Source organism: Anser anser (assembly GCF_964211835.1).
Source record: "Anser anser genome assembly, chromosome: 3".
Taxonomy (NCBI): Eukaryota; Metazoa; Chordata; class Aves; order Anseriformes; family Anatidae; genus Anser; species Anser anser.
In genome coordinates, this window is record NC_139722.1 from 57,636,969 (window position 1) to 57,663,190 (window position 26,222).

The window sequence follows — 26,222 nt, forward strand, 5'->3', positions numbered from 1 at the left end:
TTCCTGGCAGTCTGTTAGGAACGCTCCGCTTCTACACCCATGTCACAGCCGCCACCCTGCTTCACACACACACACACACACAAAAAAAAAAAAACACCACGCAATTAGACGTACGTTTAATTAGTCACAAATTACACACGCGTACCGACACACACGGAAACCGCAGAAGGCTGAGGCGAAGCCGAGACAAACGCCGCTCACCCGTCACCTAGCGGGGCAGCTCCGGCGGGTGGGGGCCGGGCACAGCCACCGCTGCCTCAGGCCCCCTGCGGGGCGCCGAGGGGCAGCTCCTTTCCCTTCCTTTCCCGTGCCGTGCCGTGCCGAGCCGAGCCAAGCCGGCCAGGCCCGCCCGGCGGCGCATGCGGGGCGGGGAGGCGGGAGCCGTCCCGAGATGGCGGCGCGGCCGCCGGTGCCGCTGGGTCGGTTCCTGCTGCTGCTGGCGCAGGAGCACCTGGAGTTCCGCCTGCCGGTGAGCGCCCCGCGGGCGGGCGGGGGGGGCGCTGCCCTCGGGGGCTCCCCCCCGGCTGCAGCCGGGGACGGCCCGGGGGCGGGCGGCGTGCCCAGGACGCGGCCGCCTTCCTCGGGGCCGCCGCTTGGGGCCGGGGCGCGGGGCCGGGCGCAGCCTGGAGTGGGAGGCTGGGACGCTGCGTGAGGGGGGAAGCTGTGGAGGCAAACCCCTTCCAGCACCTCGCTGTCTTTCCTCTCGCAGGGATCTTCCCAGTGCCTGACCCAGGCTGCTGCTCGTCGTCTGCGTAGTAAACAAACCCAGTCATTGCCTTCCTTCAGCACGGCAAGCTTTAGCACGCGGAGAGATCCTTATCGCCCCGCTCTCCGTCTCTCTAAGTCTTTCCTCGCAGGCCCTGTTTTCTGCGCTTCTGCTTCTTGTCGCTTTCCTTTAGGCAGTATTAACAGCAGCGAAAGATGAATGCGGGAATGGAAAACACTGGGATTTCCTTACTGAAATCTTGCGTTTGATCTTACTGTGCTGTACGTTGTACAGCTTTGCATAACCTGTCAGTAACTTGTTCATTTGCAGCTGAGTTCTGAGAAATACAATCAGCTATTTTTACAGCAGAAGAGTCTATTTTTTTTCATCTCGTAAGTACTACATACGAGCTGAATTTAATTGTAAACCTCTGCCCTAGCCACACAATTACGCTAAGATTTTTTCATTGTTGGTTTTCACAATAAATCCGTAGTAAATGCCATTCTTTCTTCTATTGCTAAGTTTTTGTTTATAATCCCTGTAGAGGTCACGTCTGCATTAAAACTTGTAATATGCTGTTCTTTCTCTGATACATACATATATATATAAAGTTTAAAATGTTGGTGAATACTCCTAAAGCCTGACCTTTTTATTTTCACTTTAGGAAATAACATCTTTGCTCTCGCTCTATGGTGGACAATTTAGCGATCAGCAGGAAATTTGTGTAAATGTAAGTGGGGACCAAATATTTTACTTGAGTGCATGTATGATATGCAAATATGCCCTTTATGATATTTTTATTTAAAGTGTGTAACCGAATATATTTTGAAGTTTCTTAGGAAAATAAGCTGTCTTCCAAAAATGAGCAATTCTGAATTTCAGCTCAGATTTTGAGTTTAGGAAAAGATGCACAAAAAGCACATCAGGATGTCTTCACTTAGCTATATAGAAAGAAATTGTGCCATCTACTGGGAGGCTCGTTTCTTTTCAGAATAGCTGAACCATGAACGCATTTTAGTAGGCCGTGTGAATTTAGTGTTTACCTCTAATTTGATGAGACAGTATATCCAAAAAAGTGAAGCTGGCAAGCTATATGATTCTGGTCTCAATGCTTAGTCAGAAAACATTACTAGCTTTTTGTTGTTAGTTTTGTTTAAGTAGGTGTTATGATTCCTTAGAGGATGAATAATCGAGAAAATTGTAAACAAACATAATATTTTTACCAAATCTAAGATATGGTGGGGAAATTGAATTTGCAATAAAGGTTCTTGGCTATTCAACCAAGATTTAATTTTACCTTAAATTAAATGTTTTATCCTCACATTCCCTGTACTGTTAACGTGTTTTTTTTCTTCAGCATGTATGTTCTGTTTTGATACAACAGAATTGTGTAATTGTGTAATACATGTAACATCCTCCAGGTAGGCATTTGCATCACTCATCTTCTTTTTATTTCAGTCTCCGTTTTGGATTCTCAATATTCCTTCAGAAGAGATGGCAAGGAGAATAATGAAACGGACAGTATGTGCAAAGTAAGAGGTGAAAAATCTTGAAAATGATAAAGTAGGCTGTAAAAAACTTTCACTATATGAGGGAAAATATTAATTTTGTATGGAGTCTTAAGACTTACGGGGTCCTAAGTCTTAAGTCACTGCTTACCTCTAGAAATAAAGAAGTATTGTCGGACCCTATAGGACCGATTACATAGTATGCCTGTCCTTTTTACTTAATTTACAGTCAGCACCAGGTCTTGAAGCACTGTTTTTCACTGCAGAGCCAGTACTCGTCTTGTAGTGTCAGTGACTTCCCAGTTGACTTGAACACTGTTTAGTTAGTGGCTCATTTTAAAACACATATGGAATTAAAAGATAAGAACAGTGATAGGTAAAAACTGAAAATCAAGTTTAGAAGGGAATGGTATGAGAAGATATATATTCCTTGTCATATGTGCCTGAGGAATTAAAGCACAACAGAACAGCTTACAGGCGTTCTATATGGCATGCTCTTTCAAACAATACATACAACTGTCGTATGCTTATTTTATGTAGAAAGCACGACTTGCCCACTATTTTTTTCTGCCCTTTTACCTCCTATGGGGAGTTACGTTAGCATAAGATTGCTGGAGCATCTCAATTGCACTGCTAATGAAAATTAAAAGCTCTGAAGCATATACTTATCTAAATAAACTCTCAGCAGCATGTTGTGGGCTTTTATTTTTTTATTTTTTAGATAATTAAGTGTAAAGGTAAGAAGTGAGCCTGAATTGCTTCTCCAACAGCAAAATAAAACTCAAAGATGAATACTTGGTTGTCCCTAGTATAGCCTATGTTGTTAGCTTTTCCATAGCTCCATCTATAAATATAGTTTAAATTCTTAAAGTAAATAGAAACAGATGCTTTAAGAAGAAGTTACACACTGTTAAAATTTACTCTTTTTTCAGGGTAAATGCAGGTTAGAAACGTAGCCCTAAATATTTGTCAGGAAAGGAATACTGTAACTAAATGGCCTACCACTGACCCTTGTCACTTAGTAAAGTGTAGTTCTCTTTTACATTTCTGTGAGTGAGCTAAATCTTTGAACGCTGGGAAGTTTTTCCCTTAGGGAGTCAACCACCATCCTTGTAAAAGTACTGCATGCCACCGCTGATCCTTAAAGGTTGTCTTTGTGTATGGTGTGTGTTACAAATACACATAGGAATGTCTAACAATATGCAGTGCCACGAGGGTTCCGGTTGTAGGATTTTTTTCTTTGATATGGATAGGGCACTTGGGATATCTGAATGCTGGAGGGAAGGTCTGCGATGTGGTGTGTGGTGGTGTGCCTTCACTGCAGTAGCATCAGTTCTATCATCTTCCAAGGCAATGCTTTCATTGAAGCCAGCAATATGGAAACAACAAAAGTGTAAGAAACAGCATAGTGCTAAAAAATCTTAAAATGTCAAACATCTTAGCCAAATCTTCAAATGGGATAGAACCACTGATTATATCTCTGGCTACATAAGACAGACCAAACAAAAAAGCATCTTTGATGCATCAGCTTAGGATAAAAGAAAAAGTATTTCCCTGTTCAGAACAAAACTTAAATGTGTGCTAAGACATAAATAACATCGTCCTTTACCCCCATGAAGCCTAAGCATGTTGACCAAGAAGGATTGGTGAGAAGGAGTGTCTGTAAGGCATTTCCCTCTTCCCTTCCCCTTCGCCACTTCTGTCTTACCGCACTCTAAAAATATTGGTATTTTCAGGTCTATATTTGAACTGTGGGGTCATGGCAGGTCTGCAGGGGAGCTGTATGCATCTTTGAAGAACTACCCAATGGACAAGATGGTATGCATGCGAAGAATTAAAACTGTTTTCTTCTTCACAGTAGTTAACACTGCAACTGTATTAATGAGAATCTTTGCCATTTTTTCAGCTTCCATATCTACAGCCCGACTCTACATACAAAATACGTATTCATACTTTTAATAAAACACTGACCCAAGCACAGAAAATAAAGAAGATAGATGTAAGTAGATGTTTAAGGTACCATCAACATTTATTTTTATCTATTTATGTTGTTCTTATTCAATGCTATCAGTATTCTCTAAGATGTATTGAATTTGGGGTTTCCTGAATATCTTAAAGCAGTTTACAGCTTATGTCTCGTCACCTGTAAATGAGATCTTTCTGTCTGACTTAACATGTCCGTGAATTCCTGCCTTTGTGTTTGTTTTTTTTTCCTAGGCAGATCACATAAGGCATATATAAAGACAAACAACTGTCACATTGCTGATTTATAGATGCAGAAATTTAGGCTTATGGCCTAGAACTATAAGTTTCATAGAGAGTTAGATGCCAGTTTTAAGAAAATCTCTTATCTCCGTATTAGACATTAATTGTTGGATTATGTGGAACAGCCGGTCCGCTGACTTTAGTTGCAAGCTGTGGATTGTTTGCCAATTTTCTGTTCTGTCCTTATGTTTCTGTCTGTACTTGTGTTCTCCTCCTAATTACATCACTATTTTAATTAGGATTTTTTTCTAAGTTACTGTTTTTGCTTTTCCACGCTCTGTTTTTAGTCACTGTTGATTCTGTAGAATTTTAGGGGGGTTAGGTTTTCTTTTCTGGGGGGACACGTATTTTAAAAACTTGACCTAGAATGTGTAGACTGTTCTTTTTTTTTTTTTTTTTTGCATAGGCTCTTGAATTTCTGCCATTCAACGGAAAAGTAAATTTAAAGAATCCAGAACACGTCTTCTGGATTTTGGAAGATTATGGAATGGACCCTAATAATGTTCCAGAAGAGCCCTTTGATCTGTATTTTGGTAGATGGGTGCGTAAGTACAGTTGCTTCAGTTTTTGAGCTTGTGTATTCAGAAGAGTGTTCTTCAATTTAAAATGTAAAAGTTGCCTTGAGCTTTAATGGAAGCATAAAGTATAACTATGACTGAATATATCACTGCATAAAACAGTGATACAAGTCTTGAAAATCCTTACTGTGACTAACAAAAAGCAGTTTCATTTAGCAATGTAAAAACAGGTGGAAAAAATGGTTGTAAACAGCACCAATGTCTCCACACAGCTATGGTATTGTAAATCCAGGTGAAGCTAAAAGCACCAGCAACCTGTTTCAAAATGTGAAGAAATGTTAACAGGAACAGTAGATGGTTTGCCACCATGCTGACTTGCATCAGCCCTGCTGGAGCATTCTGCAAGTGCTTCAGGTGGTCCTGATGAGTGCCTCAAGAGAAAGGTATGGACTGAGCTTTTGGACTCAGCAGTTACCATGTAGTTGTGAGTTATCACGGGCTGAGACTTTGGACCACAGTGGGTCCAGCCCACAAGTCAGTGCACGTGTGAGAGGGCACTGACAGTGCTGTGCTGCTCACACACAGTAAGGGTCATTTTCAAAAGCTGTCTAGAGTTTGTCATCTGAGGTACTTACTGCAAATGTTCTCGTCTGTTGGCTGGTAAACGCTCCAAACCTTCTGTATAATTAGGATATTCTGAGGAAATCGAATCTGGTCTTTTATATCTTGTGAGGGAAATGTGGGTCCCCAGAGGACATCTTACAGAATGACACCAGTGACTGATTGAAAACTATGTTCTGGAATGCCCTGGGTCAAGAGCAGTTAGAAGGGAGGAGAATCTCTGCTGAGGATGCACAGCTGTGGTCGGGGGTTGTATAACGATAGCTGCGTGAGAAGTTAGAAGCCTGCATTACCTGTTAGTGCCTCTGAATACTCTCCATGCCTGTGATTAACTTGATAGCACCCTGTGTTGTGGCAATAGTGCACAATGGTGCAGCTGTTGTCCCACCTGTGCTGGACTCCTTAAATGTTCAAAGACAGGTAAACCAACCTGGAAAACTTAGAGAAATGTGTTTTATTTACCCAGTAAAACTGATGGTGGCCTGAGTCAGAGAATTGTGTTGGAAGAGCTTTTGAACGTGTTCAGTTCCGGACTGTTTTGGTCATCTTCAATGTATTTTGGAAGTCTGATGGACAAAAAATAATAACATTTGGGCCTTGTCTGTTTTTCCAGTAAATCCTGATCTGTCAATGCTATCCTAAATTTAGATTTTGTGCATGACAGAAAAGCTGGTGAAGATCAAACTTCTGTGTGACCTTAACCTGTGTGCATACACTTGTTTACAAGTACTTTATTTGTTAATATTTTAAAGTTCTTTTAACTCTGAATTGCCAGGAATTGTGATTCTGATACCTAGAATAATAGCAAAGTTGCTCTAATATTTATTTATTTAGAATAATTTCCACTACAAATGGTTTGTATATTTTTGATCTCTATCTTGAAGTATTTATCTAGGTATTGCATCAAGATATCTGTTGCTTGGAAAGAAGTCTGTCATACTTGCAGAAGGCAGAAAGCAAAATGATGTATTATGAAATGACGAGTTTGCTGTTTGTTGGATAGTGTCAGTTAAGCAAGTCCATCAGTCTGCTTATCTCTTGTATCTAAGACGTGATGGTGATTTCAAATCTTTCAACAGATTGCAGATGGCCAAAGAGAACTCATCGAGTCCTACAGTGTAAAAAAGAGACACTTTATTGGAAATACTAGCATGGATGCCTGCCTGTCTTTCATTATGGCAAATCATGGAAGAGTGAAACCCAACGATATTGTATATGACCCCTTTGTTGGAACAGGTATATTCTTTTCTACTGGAGGGAAAATCTGGGAGATTGTGTCACTGTGGTGTTACAACACCTCCTACCTGACGCAGCAGCTTCAGGCGTTCAACTGACATTAGAGATTGTACCAAAAGCAACATGGGGGTCATAAAGTGAATCTTGAAAGGGATTTTAGGGGAAGGAGACCAATTTCAGATGCAAACAGACTTCTCAGATGTGTGAAATAATCTTAACTTTTTTTTTTTTAAAATGTAACATGGTTTAAACACCAGTTCATGTGTATTGTGGACCACTTAGGATCCAAAGTGACTGAGAACTGAAATTTGGCTCCAACATTCCCTGCAGCAACTTTCAGAATGTTGTGTGGAGTAGCATCCCTGGAGGTGGCTCTTCTGAGAAGTGCTGAGGGCACTTCTGAGCCTGTAACACAATGTAGCAGTTGTTAGGTCACAGAATTCAACAGTGATGGGCTCCTTGTGCTGTTGCATCTTTCCTTTAGGACAATGCTGTTCACAACATTTATTCACTCCAGTTGAGATTTTTCCTAGTTAAACCAGGAGGGGGAGCTTTTATTCCACATATTAGTCCGCATGCCATAGAAGTACCTTTTACTTAAGGGAAACTCAACTTTTTTGTAGTTGAAAAAGATCCATGGTGTCAGATTGTGGCATTTAATCACACAAGAGAATATCATGTTAAGCTATCTTGAGTAGTTTATTGAAAAGAAAAACAAAGGCTGTGTTGCTGACCTGGATTTTGCTAAAGTTTGACCATTAAGACCACGTGAGCCACATACAATTAAAAATCCTTAGTAGGAGGATGAAGAAAATTCACTGCAGAAATTATTACAAAGGTGCTAGGGAGAGCGAAGGCAACACTACAGCATCACTAGCAGGACGAATTTTTATTAGCATGTGGATTCTTTGTAACACAGAAAACACAATAGGAATATTGTGTTTTCAGAAACACAGGACTTCAGTAAACTGTATGTGTTTGTCTTCAATATTTGTATTCATATACAACCTGATTTTTTGCATGCATAATAATTTCTTACGACATTTACTCATCCTCCTTGTTCTTGGGTTTGGGTAGTACTCTTTGAAAGGGTGACAAAATTCCTCTAGTTCATCTGTAAGCAGTTTGTTTCACTTTGGTGTTAGTAGTTTTGTTTCTTTATCTGCTAAACCTACAGCACAAAAAGTTCTCTGAAAGAAATTATTTTCTTGGGAGTGAAAATGAAGAAAAAAATGAAGGGGTAAAGATAGAAAAATTGCATAGAAATGGTGAAGCTATAGAAATTAATGTTGAATGTTAAGACTCAAGTGATTCAGTTCAAAAGTATAGCATACACAAAATTCTCCCCAAACTGCCCAGTGATTTGAATTAAAAATTTTGTAGTTTTACTGCAGTAAACATCTGCAATGTACAGATTTGAGATTAACAGTACACAGGGACACTAGAGATGCTGGGTAAGGCAGTCAGAAAACTGCATTTATAATTAAACAGTGTCACTTCTTTTGCACCTGCTCTTGGTGAATAGGATCCAGGAATTTCAATAGTTTAATGAGGTCCTTTATAGGATTTTCAAGGTTGTCAGGTGCAGTAATGAGCTATCACAGGAATTTTGGAAGGTAGTTTAGAGTTGAGAATAAAGCAGTGAATTTGAGCTTATGAGTTTGGAAGGAATGTACCTTTGGTACTTGAGGAGTACTTTGAAGAAACTGTAGTTCAAATTTCTTCACTGATGCAGCTTGAATACCTGGATGGATTTCTTCACTTTTTTTTTTTTAATGCTCTAAAAATAAATATTACTAGGTTAGAACAGCCTTGCAAAATGGTGCTTGCTTGTTGGAAGCAAACTGGTTTTGCTACATGAGCCAAACAAGTCTTCTAGATTAGTGTAATAATGGACAAGTGGAATTTGTCCTTGGAATGAAAAGTGCGTTTGACTAGGCTGATTTAAGAGACTTAATTCCCCCCTGGAGGTTTCTGGAGGAAGAAATCAAGTCTTTTATCTGAATATTTTGTATTGTCCTGTTTGACAATTTGTTCTTGTTACCCCAGTAAGCCTATTGCTCGTACCTCGGGAAGATGTTTGTCCCTAATTTCCCTTTGCCAATTCATGATGCTGTATAATTGCAAATAACACAATTTTATTCTTCGACATCGTGGAGGAAAGTGATGTGACCAGACCCTCATCTATGCTCAAGAGATAGGAAAAAAAGACACTATCCAATAGAAAGGCATGAAGTTCTGTGCCATTGTCATTAGGTTAATAGCCGTCAGTGGACGCAATGGTCATCTGATTAACCCTTAACATACTCTGTTTAATATAGGATAGGTCAAAGCGCTGGCCCAGTTAGAATATTTAAGTTTCTATGTAAGTTTCTGTGGACAAAATTGAACTAGTATCAGCTGAGATATAAAAGCTATAAGTTCATGCTTTCCTATCTCATTTTTTTATGTGATTAAAAATATTTTTAGATGGGCAAAGTACTTTCTTCTTACTTTTTTTATAGGACTGGGTGGTATGCCATACTTGTTGGGGTCAGGGATAGCTAAATTTGTCTTGACCCTCTGGAGGTACTGCCCATCTGTTCTGAGGGATTACAGCCGAGAAGGGAAATGGGTGACTCCTATGGGGTGAGTAACCTTGCTTTTCCCTGATCCATTTCACAAGAAAACCATATTATTTTTTTCTCCCTCACCTTCAGTTTTGGTAGTTTATTAGCATACAATGCAGGAATTTTCTAGTGCCCCATGTAGGACCTTTAGCCTGTACATGCAGAATGTGTTGTAGACTTGCTGGTGCGGAGTGGTTGGTGTGGGGCAATGCAGCTGCCTGAGACACTCATTTTCAGGCCGCCAGTGAACGCAAGAATTCGTGTCATCCATGCAGGCAGCTTGCGTGCTCCTAGTGCTGGTGAGCTCTCTTCTTGCAGCAATTGTGCCCCTCGTTTTAGTGGGACTGCTTCTACCCATAAGCATATGGCATCAGTAATGTGGGGTTCACAGCCAAGTTCTTGGTTACAGTACAGTTGTAAACTGTTCTGTTAGCTGTGTACTTTCTGATTAACAGCACAATTCTTTGATAATCTTCTGCCATCCATCCTTTTTTTTGTTTGGAAGTTGTTAAAGACTTAGTGGAGGTGCTCTTTTCTGGGGGCTATTCCGCAGTTGCCCAGTTTCAAGGGGAAACCACACATGCTTTTAGCAGTTTTTTTAATTAGAAATGCAGATCACAGTAGTAAATAACAAAAATAGTAAACAAACTTAGTTTTATTGCTAGATTAGTAAACTAATAAATGTGTTGACAAAATAGCAGCATACACAAAAAAAAAAGGCATCTCTATATAGCTCTCAACTAGCAAAACAAGGAAACTTTTTTGATACTGACATTTACAGTGGGGATATTTATATTTTTGAGGTTCTTTACCATTGCTTCCTAATAAGGGACTGACTGCCCACGTACAAAACAAGCTTAATTTTTGACATAATTAAGGAGACTAACTTTGAGAATAGGTGCTGTAATATTGCCTTTTTTGGCGGTAATTTCTCAGATTGTTTGCTAGAAGTGCTTATAAAATAGAATTAACAGTTTTGATTCTTGTAATGCTCAGAAGGTCTAATTGCTTTAAATACAGAAAGCTACAAACAAACTCCTCAGAAAGTCTCCAGAGATGAGTGGCATAGGAAGATCATGTATAACAGAGAAGGGATTTAGTATTAGCATCTCTGATTTTAATTGTGTAGAGATTTTCACTGTTTTATAGTTGTATTTTTTTTTTCTTGGGCTTAGCTTTGAGTCTAGTGCTCTACTTCTGTAAACTCCTGACGCTCCTGAGGAAAAAATCCTAACACAGATGACATTCATAACAACAATTTACACCTTTCCCCTTTTTTGCCCTTTATAGGTGGCCTCCTTATCTCCTCGGCACACTTTGGAGCATATGTATGTGGTACTGATATAGATTACAACACAATCCATGGATTAGGTATGTTACACATTTCTAAGCCATTGAGATCTTACTCTTTGGAATTTAAGAATTCTGATGATAGCAGGTAGTGCATTTTAAAGCAACGTTAATTTTCCCAGGATTAATTTGTTCATGTGTAATTTTATTGATCAATTTACGTGTGTCTTAGCTGAGCTATTCTGTTAATTTTTAAGCACTAAATATTTGAGAAAAGGAATAATGAAAACCAAAACAAAATTCAAAATAGTAATGACAATAGCTATGTGCTTTCGTATTCTGTGAAGTAGGAACACTTTTACATAACCAAACCCAGCAAGCCTAGTCCCATTCTTACTTCTCTGAAAAACTGTTGTGCAAATTAGAATGATTTCCTGCATAGGATTATGACTGATGGATAGTGCTTCTCCAAAGTTGACATTTAATAAACCAACATTTTAAAAAATGTGTTCTTTGACACCCTATACAGATGGTACAGTGGAATTATTTTTCATCTGTTTTCATTATGTCTTGTTTTTGTGTACAAAGTTTATTTTATCACAAATACTTGTGTTGGTGAGTAGAATAAGGCAGGAGATAAACGCTTGTTTTGTGTGACATTTATATGAAAGGTTTTGTTGTTGAGGATGATTTTTTTTTTCCTTTCTCTCTCAGGCAAGGCAAGCAGAAAGAACCAGAAATGGAGAGGGCCAGATGAAAATATCAGAGCTAATCTCCGACAGTACGGTTTAGAGAAGTATTACCTTGATGCCCTAGTTTCTGATTCTTCACGACCAGTATGGCGAAAAGGGATGCTGTTTGATGCAATCATTACAGATCGTAAGTTTGTTAATGCTTTTTGTTGCCTAATTACAATGACTCAAATATTATTGCCTAGGTATATGCATATGTGTATTGATTTAATGTCTCGATGAGTGCTCAGATCTGCAGTTTCCATGTTACAAAAATGACCTTTGAATTCAGCACTGTGGAAACTGGATCTGCATTTTGACATCTCTGCATTTATTTTAAGGATAGTTATAAATGTGTAACAAAGCTGGAGATAATGCTGTCTTCCATGGAGACAATATTATGACTGACAGTGAAAATCGATATGGCTGAAAATCATCCTTTGAATGTGTCTCATTCAGTAAAGGCATAACGTTACTGATGCGTGGAGCCTTCTTACCAGAATGGTCTGTGTTGCTTTTAGGACTTGATCTGCAGCACACTGGAGTCTGATGGACTCTGAAGACTTATCTTAAGTACTTATTGGAGTGCTTCCAAAGAGAGAGTTTAATGCATTTACGATACACTTAACAGCTGGAAGCACTAGGAGTTTGAAAGGATCCTCTGTTCTTCTAGAAACCTGTGTGCTTAACACCATTTGTCTTGCCTGAGAGGAGTAGAAGCTAAGGGAATAAATGGAAGACTTTGATAGAGTAATTTCTGATGTCTAGTACTGGCTCATACTATGATAAATTCATATTAGTTAGGAATAGGGAGGGTGACTTTTCTCTGTGGGTTGCTCCTTGATTTGTATTTGGCCTGTTTGAAAATAAGACAATGCAGAATATTAACGTTACTTAGAACTGAATTTGTGAATTGTGTCGAAACTTCTGTATTTACAACATGGTGACATTAGTGCTTCCATGCTGAAATACTGAAATGAGTCTTACAAAAACAAATGTGTTGAACGTGAAATAAGCATGTTATGCTATCAGAAATTTGCAGAAACATGTAAGAAAAGCCACCTCTGGCTGCTCTTATCTGTATGAGAATTACCATTTGCAGAATGTGCTGGCAAGAAATTCCAATTATACAATGTCGTTTTGAAAAAGATCAGCCAAGTGCTATAGCAGAGGTGTTTGCTTATGTCGAACAAGAGGATGGGATTATTTGTCACATGTTGAAAACGTAAGGATTATTTTTAATGAACAAAACTGTTAACAGAAAAGCATTTTCTGTATTGTAGCTAACATCTAGTATGCTAGAAGCCTCTTACAGCTGAAAGGCTTTCTTTGAAACAGTGTTTAAGCAATTCTTTGGATCTTACCCTTACCAACTTTCTTTGTAATTTTTTTTTTTCCTAAACGTATAAGCCATAGATTATGCATTGTTTTATATGTATAGCATAATTGTATAATGTTATTTGGGCAAAGACAGAACTTCTCATCTCTGCACTATGCTTTCACTTTGTATAGCACCATATGGTATCAGAGAAGCTACTCGCAGAACAGGTTCACAGAAGGAATCGGTTAAGTCAGCTGAAAGAAGGTAAGTAAGCTACTCAGTCTGACGTACAATATAAATGTCTTAATGGTAAGCCAGTCACAGTTTTAGAATCTTTATTTTTTTTCTTGGTTGACTGTCAGACCTTTAAAAATGTTAATAATTAAAGAAGAAAGGCCCCTTTTGTTCTGTTTGCAAAACCAATGTGTCACTTCCTGAAATCCTTTTGGTTTTGTTTTACCTGCTTATAACTTGTATGTGTCTGGATTTCAAATTCTGCATCTCACCTCTGTGAACCAGCAATACCGTGTTTCCTATTCTCAATGTTCTCTTCAAGCCCTGCATGTTGCAGAATCAGTTTAAAATGGAGTACCTCTATTTCAGCTTAACCTTCCCTCTTGGTTTTCCACTGCTCCTTTCTCTTCACAGGTAACACATGGCTTCTCCACTTACATGGCTTTTCTTGTCTTCTTTTACTCTAAATTGCCCTTAGGGAAGATGCTATGCAAAATAACTATTTCCAACGTGCTTGTGTTTCAGTGACTTTCAGAAGTACTGAAAATGAGAGTAAATAGCCAGTAGGGGAATTTGGGAAGTCTTATTCCTCAAAGTAGAAGTTACACGTTTCAATTTACCCAGGTCGTTTTGCAAATCTCAGGTAGTGCTACTCTTTTATAATTTAAAAATGCAGGCTTTACATGTGCTTTTATGTTTACACTTGTGATTTTTTTGTTTAGCACAGAAAATCACATCTTCATTTCATCGAACTATCATCTGAGTGATATCTTTTTTGACCTATTGAAGTTTGCGGCAGAATATCTGGTGATGGGAGGAAGATTAGTTTACTGGCTGCCGATATACAGGCCTGAGTATGTATCCTTGATTTCTGGTATGTAGCATGTCAGAATGGATGCTAAATTCTAACTGTGATTATTTGGGCATAATACAGCTGGAACTTCCATAGTGCTAGCGCTGAAAAGTAATGCTCAGGCATCATATTGTTAGAACTTTATATGAGGGGAAGTAGATTTTGAAATAAGGTCTTTGAATGGCGATAATTCCTGTTTACCAAAAAGAAAAAGCTGTCACATCTCCTTTTAAATGCATGTCCAATGGCTTGAGATTTAAGCTTAGAAAATTAGGCTTCTAAGGTGCAGATGGATTCCTAAGGTAGTTGTAGAAAGGCTCTTACTAATACGTGTTTGTATTAGAGTAGTTAGTAGGTGTGCATGACAAGGTCCTGTAAGAGAACATTCTTGGCTGTTTGGGGTTTGGCACCACTAATTTTAGCTTTCTTCTGAGAAATCTAAAGTCAAGTGACCGAGAGATGGCAGTGAGAGGCAAGAAGTACACTTCTCGCAGTACAGGGAAGCAGCCCTGTTAAGGATGAGAGAGGCCAGCAGAGACTGCAGGATGCAGTCTGCTCAGGAGTGCAGCTTTGGATTGAGTTTAAGAGAAGAGACATCTGTTTGCGTACCTGAGTTTAGCATCTTTTAGATAAGTTTTGGGGTTTTTCTTGCTGTTATTGTTTTTCCTGAAAAACGTTTTATAGTAAAGTGGGGAGATGATGTACAGTAACTGTTTCTGAGTATCTCCCAGATGTAGGTGTGTACTGAGTGTAGCTTCTACACTGTCTTATGTTCCTATGTATGGCCAAGCTATACTGATAGACGAAGTGGGTGTTGTCCCTAACTTCACCGTGCAAAAAAGCCTTGTGACAGTCTTCTGTATAATTATCACATGCTGTTTTGAAAATTTGGAAAATGAAAGAAGCCAATTCTATTACATCAAATTTCTGTGTGCTCTTCAGTAACAGAAGAGTGTGCTTAATAGCTTGTGGTTTTTGTTTGTTTGTTTTTTAATGCTATAATTGATATTTTAGGCTTTTTTATATAATACTGTTCACAGGCAAAACAGAGAGTGCCATTAACAGTGTTACACACATTGTTCAAAATGTCTTTCTATACATACTTTTAACCCTGATAGGATTTACAAGTACACAGGGTCTTAGATTTCCATGTCAATGAACTCTGTTTGGAGTTATGTTTCTTCTGTTTGTCTAGATAACAGAGCTTTTTATCTAGTCTTTGAACATTGGTAAGAGCATGCATCCTCTGTACAGCAGAATACAGCGTTTATCTTTAGATAACTATGAGCTACCCATTCTCGTTCTACTTTAGCTTCTGTTTTGGGACATCAGCTCTCTCAAACTCTAGTTGAATTGCCTCTTAAACAGTACATTTGTACACGTAAGTATGAATTGACTTTATGCAATGAAGTTTGTAATATGGAAGTCACTGTATCAGTGCAGTATCATCGTTTTATCGTAATTTCAGTTGTAAAGATGAACACGAGAAGCTGTTAAAACAAGAGTGTAGAGGAAGGATAAGCCGCTGGCTACTAATTTATTGTGCTCTCAAATATGCTTAGGCAACACCTGCCATCAGGTTCATGTGGTATTTGAGATCCTGGTGTATTACCTTAAATTAAAAACAGAGCTAAATTAAAATGGGTTTCTGTTAAAAGCACTGCTACTGTATTACTCTTTTGATAATGTTCTGAGTTTCAGCTGGGAGTGCAGAAAGATATATATGCATTAATGCTAACAGACAAGGTTTTTTAACAAGCCGATAATGATCTCTCACTCTGCAAGATAGCATCTCACTCCAAAGTTTACTCTTTCAATCTGACATTGAAATCATTATTGTCTGAATTCTTTTAATTCCTCTGCAGCCAGGCTTTATTACGGTTATGAAGAGAAACTTTTAGGATACTGTGGTGGAGTGCCTACCTTTGTAAGAGTGACAGGCAGTTTGGTGGTAGTGGGTGCATCAAAAGTTTTGTGTAGTAGAAAGAAGAATTGAGAATTCATTCGATTCTCCCTTGTCAAAAGCATGTTCTGACTTGACCTAGCAGAAGTTATGCCTTGATTTTGGACACAAGAAGGGACTGAAAGCTTGTTTGCTTATCTGGAAATTTTGGAATGATGCAGAGATGCAGTACTTTTAGTTTTTTATTTATATACAAGTCCGTATTTGGATTGTTTTATTAATTTAACAGCTCACTATTGTCTTTAAATTAAGAAATGTCAAGATTTCCCTCAGCTCCTCGAGGGATCCTTTTATCGACTTGTGCTTTGTGAATTTGCAAGGCTGCTAAAGCTTCAGAACTAACGTTTTTATTCTCTTAAGTGAAAAGTTTGTGGCAGGATTTTGTGAAGAATGACTTTTTTTTCTTCTTTTCTACAAATACTTTGTCAACAACTGAGCATATGAAATTATTGTTAAATAATTGTAATACTAGAGCTTGCATGAAACTTATTCTACCAAATCCTGGGTTAGCATGGTTGTCCAATGAGTTCTTCGTTTTCCACCAGCTACTGTTAGCAAACTTAAAACTATGGTCCAGAGAAGTTCATATCACGGCCCTGTCTTGTCAGTAGGGCTAGATAAGTGGAATTTGATTTTTGTACTGCTTTTTTGGTTCTTTGGCATGGTCTTTTCAATGCATCTCTGGTTTGTGTGTCTAAATAGTCTTGCAGGTCTGCCGATTTGTGGCTTGCCTGCTGTCATGCACAAGCCTATGCCATACATACAGGACAATCCATTTTCAGTTATGTTGGATTTTACTTCTCTTTCACCTGTAACAACACATCTGCTTGTTAAAGTGCAGAAAATCCACTTCTTTACAAGAAAAAAGGCAAACTCCTCTGTTGTATCTTTTAAGTTCCAGTGACTGGTTCCAAAATTTAGTTCTGATTTTTTAATGTCTTACTTCTGTTGACCCCCCAACCACGGGGGAATCATGTGAGCAAGCATTTTATATAAAATCCTAGTCACTGACAATACCCCATATACCATTTTCTGTATCATGTTACAGTAACTATTATAGGAGAGCTTATTACAAAAATGAGGACTACATGGCTGACTTATACTCCAGTATATCATGTCACATCTCATTTTATATTATTAAGCTAGGTTAATAATCCAGTCTCATGCAAAGCTCTTAAATTTTAGATTACTTCTTTCAGCATTTGGAGAAATAGAAGGAGGGAAATTCCCTTTTTCCACAGGGAAATAGTATGAGATGGAAGTCATTTAAAACACTGTAACTGCTTGGCTCTATAGACGAGGCTTAATTGCAAGCCATGTTGCTACCATCTGATGGTAAAAGCTAATTGATTTTTCTCCGTTTAGAAAAAGTCTTCCATCATTTGACAAGACAATTACAATGTGATATATTTGCAGCATCATCTTCTGAACTCCAGGAATGTCATTGCTATAGGAGCTGGTTTAGTATCATTTGGAATTCAAGTGTAATGTTCTCCTTTTAGGGAGGTGGAGTTAAGTCTCTTGTTGCTGCATTTTTATTTATGTTGACCGTGGAATCCTTTTTTTGTTTTAATCACAGCTCCTGATTGGATGGGTTATTATTTCTGATTGGGCGAGATGTTTTCCCCTCGAAATGATACAGGCATGCATACATTAACATAATGTAAATACGTGTATAAAATATGGGTGGGGGACTCTTTACAGTAACATTTCCATTTCTTCTACACATTTAATGTCACAAGATGATTGGAATGTATGATTGGAAGAACTCTGAGCACCAATACCTGAGCTTCTGGTAACTTAATTTAAAATGCACAGCAACTTTCTAGTGTAAGCCATTTTGTGAAAATCTGTGTGAATTTTGTTTCAGATGCAAGTGTTGCAGTTCATGAGCTTACAACTCTCTGAATGTTTATTTCTTCCAGATATACAGAAGAGATCATTCCCCGCCACCCATGCCTGAAACTTATTAGCAACTGCGAGCAGATGCTTTCCAGCCACACGTCAAGGCGCCTGATAACCATGGAAAAGGTGAAAGAATACAAGGTAAGCTTGAATTCTTGATTATATTATGTAAAGTGGTAGCTGTTGCATTCATGAAACATTTGTGCTATTCAGCATTTGATCTTCATTTCTCTCACACTTGAGTTTTTTATGACAGCTTTTGTAAAATTGTCACACATTTCTTCAAAGTAAATTGAGTAGTGATTTAAGGGACTCTACTGGTTTTGTTGTTTTCCTTTTTCTCCTCAGCTTGTGATAAACTTTTCGTCCTGAGCAAGCCCCTTAATAGCATGAAACTATGCTTGCTTATGGAAATTGCATACTCTTTTCTTGGAAAACTGAACTCTGTGAATCAGATCTATAGAGAAGTTTAGATGCCTAAATTCCCATTGATTCCAAAGTGTGATTTGGTGCCCAAGTAAGTACTAAATGCCAGATACTTTGTGGATCTGCCAGTACTGGTAAACCATATTCAAATGTTACTTCATTTTTAGAGTGATCTTTAAATCCACAAGGGACTAAACAATATATCTTTTGGAAATAATATTGTATCTGTGACATAATTACAATGAAGCAAGGATTTTTTTGTTTAAATTTGTCCTTGAGAGGGGACGCGCTAAGCTCTTTTCTGGAGTCCCTGAGTGTGGCAAATACTGCATTTAGGTCTCCTTTCTGCTCTTGCTGCTTCTCTTACCTGCTAAGACTGTTTAAAAAGATGCTAAACCAGTGTGAAGCAAAATCTTAATGAAAACAGAAGCAAGAGGTGAGCAAATGTCTTAGGTATATTCCTTTTCAGTTGGAAGAGCTATTTGAAATGACAGGAGATGCTGTCAGACTGCTGTGTCTGCATGGTGCTTGCAGAAATAACAAAGCAGGATTTCAGCACTATATTCATAATGCTAATGATGACTGAAATTGTCAAGCAACACCTGAATTTTTGTAAAACACTGTATGTGGAGTTCAGAGCCAGAGCTGCCAACTTTGTCAGTAGCAAACCACAAGGGTAAATTTTGACGCTTTTTGGCATGCATGTCTCAGGGTGTCCATGGAGGTTTTCTGCCGGGATTTTTTTATATGCCAGCTGGTATGCGGCTGCCGGTGCTGTAGGATAGGATGTCCTAATTTTAAAAATATGTTCACCCTTCTGCGAATAGACTTTCATCATTTGTTATTCTTGTTTTGTGCATCACGTATTCTTCAGGACGTGCTTTGACAGGTTCACGTCTGGAAGCACTTAGCTTTGAGCACCTGATGCTACTTGGCAGGCTTACTGCCTAGATAAAACTGTGCAGGTGCTTCTGCTGTGGACTCCAGATGTCTTTTTAGATAACTTAAAGATGCTAATCACTGTGTATCGTTTCTAATAGCACAAAACTTGTACAAATAACAGTACACAGATTGACGCCTTAACTACTGCCTGCTTGGTTTGGGGTCTTGTTGTTTGGCATCTAACTACTTGAAGATCTTCCCACCCCAGCTTCCCTTACCTGACATGCTTCATATTCTCTTGGTTCTCTAGGACATATTTTTTCCTGTCTTAACGTCTCAAAAATCCTTTTGAGTTGGATGCTTATGACTCATGAGATATGATCATAAAATTAAGTATTTGGAGCTTTGGCAGTTTTTACTGTGAAAGAGTGGGTTATTCTGAATATACAGACATTTGTATCTCAGACAGTTCCCATTTTCTTTAATAAACTGGTTTGTAACGAGAACTTACATATTTCTTTTAGTTCAGCTTAGTGGAGTATTCACAAGTGACTAAGAAATTTTACAAATTATGTAATGCCATTATGCAGTCCTTCGGTTTCCCACTGTTTGCCACCAATAGTGAATTGCAAATTTCACAGCAAATTCAGTTCCCTTATTAACACTAACTTCTTAACCGAAGACAAATTTGATAAGTTACAGAAGGTGAGATTGGTGGTGTAATTTGATTGTGCTTGTGATATAAAGGAATCCAAAGTGCCTGTAAAAAGTGAATACAAGTCTAGTTGAAATATTGATCTGTAATTAATCATAAGCATGAAGATCATAAATATTAGATTAAAACCATCACAGAAGTAGGTAATATAAAGTTGGTATACAGCTGAGTGACTTGTAAGCATCCAGTGTGTTCTCTTGAAGTTTATAATGCAATCATGCTGACTGGAAAATATTTCTTACTGAACACAATGTTGATATGAATAGATTTTTCCATGTGTACACAAGATGAGCAGAAGAGTTGCTTTTTCTTTTAACACTTTTGGACACCAGTGGTGATCATTAGTAACTCCCCCTCACACTCCATTCTTAAATTATAGCAATGATGATAATAAAGTACGTGAAGGCAATTGTTGTAGAGGGCAGCTAGCAGTAGGCAGATGGTGACTTCTATTCTTCTAAAACTCAGAAGAGCTAGAGAAACAAAGAATGAGTGGAATGGGAGAGGAGCAAAATGGAAATGGTATGAGATAAGAAGTCACTAGCCTGATGTGTTACTTCTTGTATAGGTATCAGTGGCCTTTCTGCTGGTATTAAATGGACGTGGATCTCTTAAATATCTTTCTAAACCTGAAACAAAGCTTTCTAATTTATATTACAGTGGGCAGGACTGTGTGAGTCTAGCCTCATTGAACTATGGAGAGAGGTTTTTCGGAGCAGTAAAAACACAAGTTCCACTCTCCAGAGACTAAACCATTCACATATAAGAACTGAAATACAGTGGTAGTGGAAGAATGAGGAGCTGTTGTGTTGGCTGAGTAGATTTGTGTTGTAATGTCTGTCGCCTGTAATCTTCTAGGAGTCCAGTCTTCTGCTTTAGGTCAGAGGGTGTTTGAACTAATTCTTCCACACTGAGTCAAGTGAAAATATATCTTCCACTGTTCTGGTTTATTTTTCAAAAGCCTTTAAAAATATATGCATATAAGACTGAAAGATCTTCATCTCTACTATCTATATTCGAATTGTTACTTTTTAAAAAAAAATTTAAATGTCAAATAACTGGTAAATAGTTAATAAGCAGGAAAATTGGAGTATAACAACTTACAACTTAACAAGCGTTATTATCACAAGGGTTCTTGGGAGTCCGTATCTGGTGATCAACCAACTGTCTCAGAAGGGATGGACTTACTAACGGTGTTTAACTGTAGGGTGACTTGGTGTTCCCTTTCTTTACTACAGTGTGTCTAGCTTTTTGTCTTCAGAGGCTGTGGATTTCCTCATAATGTTTGTTTCAGCCATTGTAGAATTGCTTGTGTTTGTTTCGTTCCTTGGCTGGCTGTCTTAAAGAAATAGAACACATCTATTTGGCTAGTAAATGCTACCTAGTTTTAATGTTTCTCATTAGTACTTAAAAAAAAATAAAATTTTATTTATATATAAAAGGAGAGGTCTGTAGTTGACAAGGGTTAAGAGAGACACCTAGAAATTACAGGGAGAGATGAAACAAAATTTGACTGAAAAATGAAGTCTGTATGACTGCCCATGAAAAGGCCCTGGAGCGTTGGGCATGCAAATCCACAACACTGGATGTGTCCAGCATTTCCATGTCATGGGGTCGCTCCAGAGTCTTTACTAGCATAGAAATTTTCCTACTGAATTTAACAGTGTCTGTTCCTGGATGTGACCCTGCATCTGTGATTTGGGAACTGCTCGGTGCTGTTTATAGCTGTATAACATTAGTACAAGTGGTTTCTGTAGCTACTGTTCAGCACCAGATGTAGAGTGGTAGGAAGCTGTGATAAGGCTAGGAAGATCTTTTAAACAAAAAATGAATGTGGGTTATTGCCCAAAGGCTGAAACAAGGTGTGCCAGATTCATAAAAATCTGTAAACTTGCGCATAGTATCTGCAGAAACTTAAAGACAAAGTTTTCTTGTTATCTTCAAGCCCCCTTCTCTTTCTTCCACCTCTCGTTATTTATCAGGGACACGATAACTTTATTTTTTTTAGTGTTGTCTTTAGAACAACTCAGTGTTAAGTTGAAAACACAAATTAACAAAAGCAGTTTGGTAACATCTAGTTCGCAAGAGCTTTGTTGGTTTTCAGTTGTCACAGAAGTCATCGTAAAACATTTCAGAGCAGAAGTTTTATGTGATAACTGCTGTTTGCAATTAGTCTGCTGTTTTGAGAACTTGAATAATTCAAAGTGAGAACCAAGGATGATTTAAAAGGAATGACCAGTGGCTAATCAACATCTTCGGTCCTACAAATAAAGGAGGAAGGCTTTGTCTTGGTGGTAGGACCAGTAGGCTGGGGAAGGAGCTGGCTTACTGCCAAGTAGGCTGATCATTGCTGATCAATCTTGGCACGTGGCCTAAGGAAATGCTTTCTTGGGAGGTCTCAGTATGTTGTGCCAAATAACCAATTACAAACTTTATGCCTTGAAAACTATGCATACTTTTTTTTTTTCCAAAACAAATGTGGCAAAAGCTAGTCATCCCTAGATGCAGTGTTGTATCACAAGTAGTACTCCTGATTCTTCCAGTGTATCATGTTAAGAGGAGGAAAGGGGCTACATGTGTTAAAACAGAATTGTTCAACTCCATTCCCCAAATTTAAACTTTAACACAAAAGGGGGGAGTGGAGAAGGGGCAAGTGAAAGGAGAAACAAGTATGCTAACTGGGCTGGACTGTTAATGCACTCCAGGGAGTTGACCATGGTATGATCAATGGCTGAAACCATTCCCAGGATTTGGTCCAATGCTTTGTTCATTACTGTGTCCCGTCCACCCTCTGTAAGAGATCTTCTCTAACTACAAAGCATTCCTGCCAGAAATTCAGAGTGCATGTTCTACCAGTTCATACCACTCAAATTAGAGCTCACGTGAGGATGTTTGTCTGGTTTCCTTACTGAAATGAACTGGTGCTCGATGCCTAGGCAAATTCCAATCCAAATAGTCAGAGTGCTTTTCTGAAGATGATTTTGATGTGTTTTTATCTTTGTGGAGCTGAATGCAGACTTTCCCTATTGCTTAGATTATACCTGTTTGGCTCCCTGTGTAGATAGAAAATACCCTAACTTAGAATTTATTCAGAAATCATTAATCTTTGAAATCCAAGACTTCCTTTTACTTTGTTCAGTTCTCATATTCCCTGTAAAACTGTTTTGATTAGTAAATGTCAACAGTGAGTGGCATCTGCAGATAATTTAGGGTTTCTTATTTTCTTTTCCTATTTAAGAAGTCATTCCCAATCCGTTCTTTTTCTTTAAAGCCATTAACATCTTTATTGGGCAGTCATGTCTGTGTAAGGAAGAGATAGGGAATGGAAGCTCTTAAGCTGGGATTATGATGTGGGCCAGGAGCTTTCTTTGTAAGCTATTCCAAGAAACCAGTGCCTGACTGCAGATCTCCTCTCATCTAGCAAGCAAAGATTTGCATAGCTTTTGATGAAGCCTGGATTTACAAAACTGATTGTGCTGTGGTGTGAAGCACCAAGCGTGTTTCCATCTGATGAATGCAGATGCTCCTCTTGAAGTTTCTTCTCTTACATATATCCTCTCTTTGTCCTCACCAGCTTGGGGGTAGAGGGAGTTAGTTCATTTCTTCCTTCTTCCCTTCACCCTGAATCAGCAGTTTGTTACTTAAGAAATCAAGATGAATGGAGTACAGATGTGTGACCTCTTAGAGGTTATAAGGATTAACTTTTATGTTAAAAGTACTGTTGACCTGTATATCGTTACCTTTCAGGGTCAAATATCCCATCCATTTCTTAAAATAATTTCTTAAAATAACTGAATTAAGTAAAATCATCATGAAAACACTTCCCAGAGGTATGAAAATCCATCACACACTTTGGTCAAAGAGGGTTTACTGGCCTGTAAATTCAGGTGAAAAACAAGTGCTCTTTTCCTCAGCGTGGTACTGTATAGGAGACCTGGACAAGTGGCTACAGGCTGACTGTAAGAGGAAAGTGTCTTAAGTCCTCCTTGTTTCCTGTCTCCCAGTAGTAATTTTTTTTTTCATGGACATGTTAAAAGGCATTGATTATGACTCTGAGAATGGTCTTAGAGATGCCTGTCTCTCACAGGTGACCAGAAGACAATAGTACAGTGTCTGGAGTGGCTTTTCTGAGGTCATTTTCTCCTGCTATTTTTCAACATCACAATATTTAAAAAGAACTAACTGGATGCTGATGGTAGATGTGCTTTACATGTTAGATATGCACATGGCACTTAACATTTAAGAAGTTCATTTAAACCAGTGGCATTCCACTGGTATCTGAGCTAGGATAGCAGATGGGAACTGCTTCATAAGAGTAGCTCATTGTGTCCAGAAGAGGGCACTTGTACATGCACACAAATGTCTTGTAGTGTTGAAAAATCTTTGTCTCACAGCTTTAGGATGCATTTTAAAATACCCAAAGCAAGACGTGGTGTTGATCCTGCTAGGTGAAAGCCCAGAAGGGCTGCAAAAAAAATAGCTGAAGAGGGGAATGTCCACTAGAATTTAGTTCATTTAGTGTTGGTAGCATTTGGAAATGTATGAAAATACTGACTTAAATCTACTTCCATGTTACTGCTGCTACTTGTGCTAAGGCATTCTAGAGTAACTTTTTTTTTTTAATATGAATGAATAACCCTGAACTGCATACTGAAGTAATGAACCAATCTGTATGCTGAAGCATTGCTTAAAAAATTTACAGTAAACCATGAGGATGCATTAAGAAGAAACATCTAGTAGAAAAGAAGTTTAGTTCTGTTGTGTGCTTGTTTTTTTCTCTTTGCACACTTCAGTTGTGCTTGTGAGGCTGTTTATCTCTGTTTTATCTTGGCATTGTGATAAACTGCCATCAACCATAAGTGTTAAACTGTTTCAAAAGTTGCCATCAGTTTTTAGTGCTCAGAAAAAAAGTTGGTGTATTGTTTATTTTAGAGTATTGATAAACATCAGTTGACAAGTATCTTAATTGTGTAAAGCCACAGTACGTGATGAACTAAACATTTATATGTAGTGGCCCATACAATGGGCCAATTTTCTAAACTGTTTTCTTGGCTAATGTCATGTGTAGGGATTTACTATATCAATTTTAATTTTCAGAAGTACGTGCATTCTGTACAAGAAAAAATTCTCTGATAGCACTTCAGTTTCTGTATGAACTCTCTTTAATCATTCGTATTCCCCTTCCGTTTCTGTCTGCTTTCTACAAAATGAGTGATTGAATTCTCCAGGTGGTATTTTTTCTGGAAACTAATCTTTATATTTCTGTTTATAAAAGTTTGTGTGGCATAGTACTCTGCTTTCATTCATTCATGCAAGGGTTGAGTTTTTTTTTTTGCTTTGTTTGCTTACAGCTTGTTTTTGATCAGTGCCAAAGTTAAATGTTAAGAGTTTTCCATAGGATGTATGTGTTCTTGTTAATCTGAATGAAAAGTTCAGCTTTGTATTTTTTGCATTGTTGAATGATTTAAATGTTTGCCATTAAATTTTAAATAATACTTTACTTTTGCTTGTAATCATCTGAAAAAGTCTGAAGGAAAAACAATGGCAATGCACGCTGAACACACAGCCATAAAAACTAACACTTGCATTTTGATGCCATGCAGGATCAAGATCAGAATTCTTACTTGCTGGATGATCAATACATGCCGTACAGGGGACACAATTCTTTTCGTGAGAAGTATTTCAGTGGTGTGACAAAGAGAATTGCCAAGGAAGAAAAAGACAACCAGAAGTAAAATACAATATAAACAGATTAAAAAATGAGGAAAGAATGAAGATTGTGTTTCTTTGTAAGGACATCTGGATATGAACATTCATTTGGATGCTTCAGAAAAATAAATACTGCTTTTAATTTTAAAGCAAGATGAAGCCCACAACACAGGTTGAGAGCAGTTCTTTTTAATTAGCTTTGTTTATAGCAGATTTTATTGTACAAGTTTTTTTGAGTCTTATTTAATTTATATTTGTACTTTCAAGTTATAATGATGATTGACTAAAACCATTATTATTGTTCTTTCACCATTAACGTTTACAAAAAGTAGTAGTATTATTTGGCTTCTTAAACTGTGAACATCTGGCTGTTTTAGAAACACGTGGTGGTGATCAAGGATTGCTTATTGTGAAGATCATTTTCTTTTTTTTTCTAAATGATATACAGTAAAACAGAAAAGTTTGTGAGTTTTTATTTTTAATTGTTGTATGCAGTAACTGTTCATATGTATTCTGATTTGCTCTGGCTGAGTCCAGCAGTGTTTAAAAAAAAAACAACAAAAAAAAAACAACAAAAAACACAAAGAAACAGATGTGTGTGCACACACGTGTGCACACAGGCACACACGCCTCTGTGACCTGACAAACTCTGGAGAGCCTATTAAACCCTATGAAGCCTGTCCACATCTGAAGCTCATCTGTACCTTGGATTTGCTCTTGCATTCCTAAA

The 26,222-nt window shown here is 38.1% G+C and overlaps 1 protein-coding gene across 4 annotated transcripts; it reads left to right on the forward strand.

Moving 5' to 3' along the window:
• The first annotated feature begins 254 nt into the window (after positions 1 to 254).
• TRMT11 (tRNA methyltransferase 11 homolog) lies at positions 255 to 25,952 on the forward strand. 4 transcript variants are annotated; one of them, XR_014581643.1, is made up of 13 exons: positions 255 to 469; positions 1,371 to 1,436; positions 2,165 to 2,238; positions 3,951 to 4,032; positions 4,121 to 4,213; positions 4,886 to 5,020; positions 6,698 to 6,854; positions 10,754 to 10,834; positions 11,468 to 11,632; positions 12,997 to 13,069; positions 13,762 to 13,913; positions 17,781 to 17,901; positions 25,387 to 25,952. XR_014581643.1 is itself a non-coding variant. In XM_083829033.1 (13 exons), the coding sequence occupies exons 1-13, from the start codon at positions 392 to 394 to the stop codon at positions 25,516 to 25,518; spliced, it is 1,389 nt and encodes a 462-aa protein (XP_083685159.1). In that variant the 5' UTR covers positions 255 to 391; the 3' UTR covers positions 25,519 to 25,952. The 4 variants fall into 4 exon arrangements, 3 of the variants coding, with proteins under 3 accessions (XP_083685159.1, XP_083685161.1, XP_083685160.1); XM_083829033.1 differs by having other exon boundaries at positions 13,762 to 13,893; XM_083829035.1 differs by having other exon boundaries at positions 374 to 469; positions 2,165 to 2,245; positions 13,762 to 13,893.
• The last annotated feature ends 270 nt before the right edge of the window (positions 25,953 to 26,222 follow it).